At 40.3% G+C, this 10,328-nt stretch overlaps 1 protein-coding gene across 2 annotated transcripts in view; it reads right to left on the reverse strand.

Annotated features, from left to right (window-relative positions):
* The window catches only part of METAP1D (methionyl aminopeptidase type 1D, mitochondrial), a 115,890-nt gene extending 105,988 nt beyond the window's left edge, over nucleotides 1-9,902 (reverse strand). The window contains exon 1 of one of the 2 annotated variants that reach the window (XM_060779079.2): nucleotides 9,831-9,902. In XM_060779079.2, the coding sequence (XP_060635062.2) occupies nucleotides 9,831-9,870 (40 nt within the window). In that variant the 5' untranslated portion in view covers nucleotides 9,871-9,902. The remainder of the gene's footprint in view (nucleotides 1-9,830) is intronic. The other variant, XM_067471533.1, reaches the window with a different exon arrangement.
* Nucleotides 9,903-10,328: the final 426 nt, after the last annotated feature.

Below are 10,328 nucleotides of genomic sequence, written 5' to 3' on the forward strand. Positions count from 1 at the left end.
ACAAACATACTGCTCGTTATTGGCAAGACATGGTTTCCAGGAACTTCCAACTTGTGGTGTGAGACAAACACACCAATAAAGTCTGTATTACCTTTCATACCCTGGCATTGACTGGAGGTCACCAGAGAGCTAATTTAAATCAGTCTCCAGTTCCCTGGCTTTGTCACCAGAATTACATTTAGGACACTGTAGTCCAATAGACTTATAAACACAAACTGGGAGGGGGGAATCTCAAACAGGTTGAGTGTCCCTTATTCAAAATGCTTGGGACCAGAAGTGCTTTGGATTTTGGAATATCTGTATTTACATATATGTACATATTTGAAATCTTGGAGATGGCACCCAAATCTAAACACAAATGTAATTTATGTTACATTTAAACCTTATACACATAACCTGAAGGAAAATTTAAACAATATGCCAAACAATGGGCATAGTATGTACTATATCTGTGAGACTGGAGACTGTATGTGAAATGTGTTGTCGAGTGCTTTCATGGCTGGAATCACTAGGTTGCTGTGAGTTTTCCGGGCTGTATGTCTATGTTCTAGAAGCATTACCTCCCGACACTTCACCTACATATATGACAGGCATCCTCAGAGGTTGAGAGGTCTCTTGGAAACTAGGCAAGTGAGGTGTATATACTTGTGGAATAATCTCCAGGGTGGAAGAAAGAACTGTTGTCTGTTTGAGGCAAGTGTGAATGTTGCAAATGGCCAGCTTGATCAGCATTGAATAGCCATGCAGCTTCAAAGCCTGTCAGCTTCCTGCCTGGGGGAATCCTTTGTTGGGAGGTGTTAACTGGCCCTGGTTGTTTCCTGTCTGAAATTCCCTGGTTTTTTGGTTTTTTTTAGTGTTGCTCTTTATTTACTGTCCTGATTTTAGAATTTTTTTTAATACTGGTAGCCAGATTTGGTTCATGTTCTCCTTTCTATTGAAATTGTCCACATGCTTGTGGATTTCAAAGCTGTGAAATGTTGGTAATCCAAGCATAGTGCCTTGCATTAATTCATATCTCCTACAATTTCACTGATATTCACATCTCTCTCCAGCCTCGTGTCTTGTTCATTCACTACTTTTGTGGTGAGATGCAAGTCCGGAGAGAGACCGTGGACCTAAGAGACTAATGACATAAGGACTTTATATCTGTATTCAGGGTAAAAATGCAGTATGTATTTTAGAGGGCATCTCTGGGGATCCTGCTAGCATCTGCTTCTGTTTGTGGGCAAATGAGCAGGAACACTGTCAGAAGAGGACAGCTGGCGGCAAAAGATTTTTGATTAGGGATGCTCAACCTGTAGCATCTTTAATGCTATCTTATTTATTTCAGCAGGACTTTTTGTGTGCATCAGATGCATTGTCACCTGCCACCACTACTGTATTTATAATAGAGAGATTCTATTGTGCTGTTGCAAGAAAGGAGAATCACAGTTCTTCCACAATTGGCAGGATGTTAGGGGATAAAATTAGACTGATAGCATCAAGGTATATCCTACGAGGAGTGAGACCATCATTCTTTATTTAAACTATTTTAAAATCGCTCGTCAATTGTTAAAGAAGACATATACAAACAAAAATATGTAATAAATAGGACAAAATCAAACCAGGAAAACCATACACCATGCTAGGACCTTGGGTATATAAGAATTTGCGCTCCCATTACTGAATTCAGCAGGTCTTCCTTTCATGGAATTGTGCTTTTGTCACATCTTAAACACATTTACTTAAGTGAATGTGTTGAGAATTATGGCCTTAATACTGATTGCAATCAAGTTAGCATCATGCAGTGTACCTGTTTCCTCAACCTTCTTGTCCACAGTGTATATCCCATTTCCATATTGCAGCAGGAAAAAATTTAAGAAGGCAAATTTATTCTGCTGCTAAAAAAGGTGTGAATTAAAATCCTGAAAATCAGAAACTACTGTTTTATTCATACACAACTGTATATGTATTGAGGCTGCAATCATGTGCACACTTATCTGGAAGTCCTATTTAATTCAACAGGTCTTACCCAGAGTTGGTACACATAGGGTTGTGGTGTCAAATTGTATGATTACCACATGACTCTTTTCCTGCTTGTCAGGAAAGATCAGGCTCAGCCCTAGATTCTCCTGGCAGAGCCCAAGGATACGAATATCATATCCATGAAGATTGCATTAGGAGGCATTATGGCTAGTCTAACATGCAGTGAGTTAGAACTGGAGCACAGCAAGGTTCGGTCCAGAAACTATACTTTTTCATGGCTTACTTTTATTCCCAGCATCAGTGTAACATTATGGTAAAGAAAAGGGGGACCTCGGTTCAGATATTCATGTTTAAGTCAATATAGAGCAAAGCTTCTTAAACCTTTTCCACTCCTGATCTCTTTCCTCCTAATAAATGTTTATGTGACCGCAGGTATATAGCTATATAAAATAAGTATAAAAATAAAACACTTACTGAAATGAGCATTTGCAAGGCTTACTAAATAGCCTGGTTTTCATTTTTGTGGAGTACAGCTGAAGCATTCCCTGCAGGACCCAATGTAAACCCAGAACATTGTTGCTAACAGATTTGTGTAAATGGGTGCCATCTAGAAACCTTTTACTGTTAATTTTTTGTGACTCCAACACTGAGCTAAAGGGACCCTATTTAGAGCCTGGATCCACAGTTTAAGAAGAAGCGATAAAGAACTCAACTACTCCCCAGAGTTAAAATGACACTTCCAAAGATCTTCAGTTGGCATAGGCACTGCCTGTGGTATTTTGGGACCGATAGTCCAAAACTACCATAGCTTCACCAAATTCTGCTGCTCAATGGCTTCCTGCTAACTGAGAAGACAATCACCACATCCTTCTAGTTAAGGAAGATTCAGCAAGGGATAATATATCATGTACATCAGTGATGGCACAATTACGGCTTGTAGGTCACACAGTCTGTGAAGTTAACTTGCAACCCATAATTCTCACCTTTACCCCCCCCCCCCAAACATCTGAAAACACACAAAAACACCACCTACACAAACACCACAAACACCTTGTACTGTGCTCAGAGGCGTGATCTCAGACCCTTGGCAACCACTACACAATTGTTTGTGCAGCTATGAGATTCAGGGCACAGGATCTTGGACTAATGTATTTGCATTGTTATTGTTGATCTTTCACTGTCATTCACATTATTGATCAACCTCTCAGAGACAGGCAATTTCTAAAATTGATCATGCCACTCCCCAAAAGCACGTCCTTCCAAAGTGCAACTATTTTCATTCTTGCTGTTGCAAGCAGCATTTTAATCAAAATTTTGTGATGGTGACCACTGGTTACCAAACAGGAAGATAAATAGCTACTTCTCCTCCTCCTTTAGAGGCTCATTTAGGCAATGAAATAAACGACTTTTCTCAAGAGTATACCCCATTTGGAACAATGTACCCACATATGGAGGAGGGATGCAAGATGCCACATGCTTTTTAAAAAGCACATTGTTTTGTTATGGGCTTTGAGGCCCATATCTCTGAATCATCTGAAAGAGAAGATTTGCTTTATTGTGTACAATCATTTGGACTAGTGGTGGGATTAATATATAATTTAGGCTTTCACATATCTTTCCCAAGCCAATTCAAGATCAAATAAAATGTAAGCCTTTATCTTAGACTCTTCATTGCATTGATCTGCTTAATACACGTATTTCAAGAACAATAGGAGAATCTAGTCCACCACCAACTCATTGGTTAAAAACTTAAGATTTACTGAAACTAGCTGGTGGCAAGGCTCTGGAACAGTGAACACCTTCCTACTTGAAGGTTTATTTTCACAAATAGGGTTAAATTCTGTAAATGTCACAATTCCTTCACCTCTGATATTGAGAATATTTGTATTTTTAACGAATTATGAGTGATTGATAATTGGGATACTGGGCAATGGGAATGCCCTTCCTGTTTTTGGTTTACTATTTCATTGCTCCTTTATTAACATATTAAAAATGTGTCAGTACTGTACCTGTACATTTTTTGTGTGTGTCAGGAGCAACTTGAGGAACTGCAAGTTGCTTCTGGTGTGAGAGAATTGGCCGTCTGCAAGGACATTGCCTAGGGGATGCCCAGATGTTTGATGTTTTTACCATCTTGGGTAAGCTGGAGCTGACAGAGGGAGCTCAACCCGCCCTCCCTGGATTTGAACCACTGACCTATCAGTCAGCAGTCCTGCCAGCACAAGGGTTTAAGCCATTGTGCCATCACGAGCTCCTACTATTTACATCTCTTTTTTTCAAGAGATTAATCTTCATTCCTGTTCCCTGATTTCTGTTCTTTCACCAGGTATTGATTCATAGAACAATCTATCCTCCATTCCCTTAGCAGAAAATAGTAAAAAGACTAGTAACACAGGTCTGCTCTATCTGTTCTCATATTGTGATATAAACTGATAAATAATAAATCAGTGCAGGTATAAAGTTGGAAAATGCAAACTGATACCACATAAACTTTAACCTAATATTATCAGCAGCAAAATTAAAGTTTTGCCACTTTTAACATGCTTTACTAGAATGAGCAAAGAGACAGGGAATGATCTATCAAATACCATATTTCTTCAATTCATCAAGCTGCCATTGATTATAAGACACACACTAAGTTCAGTACCACCAACAAAAATCTGTCTCCTCTTCCTCCCTCCCTCCCTCTCTCTCTCTACACACACACACACACACACACATGTACTCATTTTAAGACATGTTTATTTGGAGAAAAAGTGTGTCTTAAAATCAAAGAAATAGGGTAAGTGACTTGTAAACATGATTATTTTCTTATAGGTCAACATCCTGATCCTTTGCATTTCAGAAGTTACAAATAAGGTAAAAATTATAGCCTTCTTATTTGTTTTTAGATTTCAAATATAAAATCAAGCATGCATCCAGGAACTGAATATTCCTGAAGATTGAGAGCCACTTAAAAGAAGACGCGAAGAGTGCCTGCTCCATAATAATCCAGCTTTTCAAAATCAGTAAATCAGCGTGCATAAGGATACTGCTGTCTCTCATGGCCCTTTAAGATGGTTTTCAAAGGGCATTACCCTGATTTTTGTTATTAGCAATGGGAGTATCACTCTTATGCAATTATTGTTAATACTTGTAAAGGGTTTCAATGAATAATTAGAACATTTACAATTTACTACAATAGTATAATCAATTGTATCTACATAGAACTACTCTACCAGAGCTCAGGCAGACAAAAGCTATATTGCTTTAAAGTAATGCTCAAATTAAAAACATGTCTGTACAGCAAACACTTTTCTTGTTTCAAAAATAGCTCTGAAACCTGGGACTCAATGCAGACAAAGTTCTTAAAGCTGCCATCAATAGGGTAAGTTAGTTGCAATGAAAATTACAACCTGATGGATACTTCCCTGGGAATGAACTCCCTTTAAGCGACACATTTCTTTGTAAACATATACTGTATAAAATGGACCTAAAAATAAAATGGAGATATTTCAATAGTATGTGGTCCTGTCATTAATTTCAAAAGAATAATAATAATAATAATAATAATAATAATAATATCTCACAGTTTGCTCAGCACTTCCTAAGGATGACAGTAAGGAAGTAAGTACTAATTTTATTTCTACAGATGATCTCATGAGTACATTTCCTGCCATCCTTTCTTTTTCCCTGTTTCATATGCTACCACTATAATACCCACATTGGTTCAAGTTCCTCATTCCCAGCCTCTTAATGAAGTAGATTCATATTTTGTCCAAGTTCCACAAAATATCTTCTCTATTTACAGCAACAAAATTTGAACTTCCAAATACTATGTTCTTCAAAACTTTATTTGCTTATTTTAAGAGGCAGTATCCTATTTGTGATTTGAGAAACTGCAAGTTGCTTCTTGTGTGAGAGAATTGGCCATCTGCAAGGACATTGCCCAAGGGATGCCCAGATGTGTTACCATCCCGTGAGAGGCTTCTCTCATGTCTCTGCATGGGAAGCTGGAGCTGATAGACAGGAGCTCACCCTGCTCCCCAGATTTGAACTGCTAACCTTTCAGTCAGCAGTCCTGCCAGCACAAAGGTTTAACCCACCCACCCCCCACCCCAAGTGCAAATTAACGTAATACAGGATGGGCCAAACGTTACAAAGGCGTCTGGTGTTTTAATAACTTGGGGGGGGGGGGGGGGAATTAGAATATTTTATATGTAATATAATGTATTTTTCTATGTATATTGCATATGATGCTATGGCATTATAAATTAAAAACAAAAATAAAGGAGTTATTAAATATTGAAACCCTTTGATGACTTTTGGCCCACCCTGTATGTACAATGAATAAATGCTATCTTGATTACATAAGTTAAAACTGGGAAAGGCTATTTCAATTCAAGCAATAATATTACAACCAATTGAACATAAAGTTATTTGTGCACATTAGAAGCCTGAACACACAAAGAACCATGAGATCTCAACCAATTAATGGCTGTATCCAGGCCCGTAGCCAGGATTTCGTTTTGGGGGGGGCTAAAAAATTTTCAGGGGGGGTTTCGGGGGGGGGGGGCTGAGTTTCGGGGGGGGCTGAGTCTGAGTGAAAGAGGGTCTAGCCTAGCAAACCTTTTGTATCATTACCCCAATACCCCCATACATATGGGATATATTGAGAATGGTGATCAAATCATGATATTAATAAACATAACAGTTTAAATAATGCACCAGTAAGGCCTTTTCGCGAACCACTATGAGAATTTCGGGGGGGGCTGAAGCCCCCCGAGCCCCCCCCCTGGCTACATGCCTGGCTGTATCTATATTAGTACAGTTGCCACCAGGACAACAGTCAAATGACAGAGATCTACATATACTTGGGTAACAATCCTGGTGCTTGCCATGATTTTAGGCAGCAGAACTCAGAAGCAGCATGGAAAGGCAGAGCTGGGTTTTGGCAAAGGGTCGAACCCTAAGTAATTGCTGATTCTGTATCCAACTAAACATGTTTTGAAAATGTATTTTTTAAAAATTTCTCAAACCAAACTTTGATTTTACCATTTGAGATAAGGGACACCTTTGTATATGAGATTGTATATAGTAGGAATTGAGCACCCAAAACTTTTGGTATCTGGATGGGTCCTGGAATCCAACCCCAGTGGATATCAAGGGTCCACTGTATTCCTCCAGCTCTTTATTCCCCCATAATGTAGGGAAGGAGATACTGGGAGATGTCCTTTAAAAAAGTAACTAGTCCAAGCCCTGGTCAGCTTCAATGCAATCTGTTTTTTACTTTTATGTTTAGTGTGTTTGTACCCAGTTGTTGTATTTTATGATGCTATTTTAATGTCTTTTGTTTTATGGATTGTTTTTGCTTTTATGTCTTGTAGTCGTTTTGTCCCATATGTAAGCTGCCCGGAGTCCCTTTGGGGAGATGGTGGCGGGGTATAAGAATAAAGTTGTTGTTGTTTTTATTTCCCAACTTAATTCCTTTCCTAGTTGGGCTAAAGTTCTCGCCAACTTCCCATCTGGAAAATGAAATGTTGCATAAAACTCCATGAAATGGTAAAAGGAAAGAAAAAACAATGCTCTGTTTCAGAAGACAGTCCCATATATTCAGTTAATTTACGGGAGTGCCAAAAATGTGGTTAAACCACATGTTAAACCTTATTTTTCTCACATGGCTAGAGTTGAAATTGGGTCCTTGGTGCTCTGGAGAACTGCTTATTGTTTCTTCATCTTTGGTTGCCATGCTCTGGGAAAGTTTGTCTACTCTTCCATGCCATTCAAAGAACCGGGAACCAAGTAAGGATTTTTTTTTTAATCAGTGAGAACAATGATCCAGTGTGATGTAGGGGGTTTGGATTCTGGAAAATCCAATTCTGGCTTTGAATCCCTGATAAACCACAGAAACCCAGCAGCTGACCTTAGGGAAGTCACACTCTCTCTACCTAAGAATAAATCTTGCCAATAAAACCCTATGACAGCTTTGCCAAAAGGGTCGACAGAACTCATAAATAACTTGAAGAAATACATCCTCACCAACAAAGCATGATTGTTAATAAAGAAACCAATTATCTTTGAATCCATTAATATAATGTGTCTGATGTGTCTTTCCAAAGGGGAAAGGGAAACACACAGTGTTTGCTTTACTCATACAGGTTGGGCATCCCTTATTGAGCAGACCTACTCAGTCAATTTTAAATAATGAATTATATATATAAATTATCATCATTTTCCAAATTTTCAAAATACTCCCAAATTGGCCACACAGGTGGATGAGACAGTGACATACTTGCTTTCTGGTAGTATACAAGCTTACCTGTCCAAACGTATCTTCCTCTATGAGCCACTTTGGAGATTAAGAACGGTTGAGGAGGCCCTGCTCTTGGTCCCGCCTGCTTCGGAAGCACGACTGGTGGTGACAAGAGACAGGGCCTTCTCAGTGGTGGCCCCTCAACTGTGGAACTCCCTCCCTAGTGACATTAGATCAGCCCCCTCCCTCCTAGCCTTCAGAAGGAAAGTAAAAACCTGCCTCTGCGATCAAGCTTTCAGAGAATAGTGCAGTGCAATAATGGACTTGGAATATGTACAATAACGACAGTACAGCCCTGGACTACGATTTCTGGATGGCATTATTTTAATATTGAATGTAATGGGTTGTTGTAGGTTTTTTGGGCTATATGGCCATGTTCTAGATGCATTCTCTCCTCAGAGAGAGGATGCTTGCCATAGATGCAGGCGAAACGTCAGGAGAGAATGCTTCTAGAACATGGCCATATAGCCTGAAAAACATACAACAAGCCAGTGATTCCAGCCATGAAGGCCTTCGGCAATACATTGAATGTAATGTTTTAAATGTTTAACATGTATTAATTTTGAACTGAATTGATGTTTTATGTGTTTTAAGGAACTGAATAATTGCCATATGTAAGCTGCCTTGAATCCTCTTCAGGGTTGATAAAGGTGAGGTATAAATAGGGTAAATAAATGAACAAAAAATACAAATCTTTTTTTTTTTTTGCACATTGTTGTTGTTGTTCATTTGTTCAGCCGTTTCCGACTCTTCGTGACATCATGGACCAGCCCATGTCAGAGCTCCCTGTCGGCTGTCACCACCCCCAGCTTTGGAGCCCCTGGTGGTTCAGTGGGTTAAACCCCTGTGCCGGCAGGACTGAAGACCGACAGGTCGCAGGTTCGAATCCAGGGAGAGGCAGATGAGCTCCCTCTATCAGCTCCAGCTCCTCATGCAGGGACATGAGAGAAGCCTCCCACAAGGATAATAAAAACATCAAAACATCTGGATGTCCCCTGGGCAATATCCTTGCAGACAGCCAATTCTCTCACACCAGAAGGCACTTGCAGTTTCTCAAGTCGCTCCTGACACAACCAAAAAATCCCCCAGCTTTGTGCACATTATTAAAAATAATATATAGTATAGGCCCAAAATTCTTATCCATACAATCAAACTTTTTCACATGGATGACTGAAACTGTGACACTTCTGCTTTCTGGCAATTCAGTACACACAAACTTCATTTCATGCACAGAGTGCTTTCAAATATTGTGCATATGATTCCCTTTGGGCTATGCACATAAGGGATAGGAAATGAAACAAATGAAACTCGTTTTGTGTTTTGTGGTTTCCATTCTCCAAGATTTCCCATGGTGTAAATAAATGCAGATGACAGGCATTCCAAAATCTGACTCCAAAATCCGCCACCCAAAACATCTCAGTGGAGAAGAGTAAGTTCTACTCAACCTGTAGAGAACAATTCAGAATGGAAGGCAAAGCGGAGCGCATGCGCAGTCGCTCTTCCTCTGTGGCCCGTTCCCTAGGCGTCTCTGGCAGAAACACTCTTCAGGCTCCCCCTCTCCCTTCGCACTTACCCTTCAGCAGCATGTCAACAGCAGCCCTGGGCGCCGCCATATTGGACAGGCGCCTGGAGTCACGTGGCTGCGGGGATTAGGCCCCGCCCCTCCCTTTCTAAACAGAGTGGGTAGCGCCAAAAGGTATAGGCGAGGCCGCAGCTGCTCAAGTGCGCATGCGCGCCCCAGTTCCCGGGCATGGGTGGGAAGGGGCGCGCGCCTTTTGCAAAGAGACGAGGGTAGCGGGCTATAATGTATAAGCATGAGAAAGGAGAGGATGAGAATAATAGCAATAATATTGTAAAATAAAGAGATTGTGTGCATTATAATGGTGATGTGTTGTCGAAGGCTTTCATTGGGTTGCTGTAAGTTTTCCGGGCTGTAGTATGGATAGAAGACAACGATGCTGGGGAAAATGGAAGGAAAAAGGAAGAGGGGCCAACCAAGGGCAAGATGGATGGATGGCATCCTTGAAGTGACTGGATTGACCTTGAAGGAGCTGGGGGTGGTGACAGCCGG

Source organism: Anolis sagrei, chromosome 1, assembly GCF_037176765.1.
Source record: "Anolis sagrei isolate rAnoSag1 chromosome 1, rAnoSag1.mat, whole genome shotgun sequence".
NCBI classification, from domain to species: Eukaryota; Metazoa; Chordata; class Lepidosauria; order Squamata; family Dactyloidae; genus Anolis; species Anolis sagrei.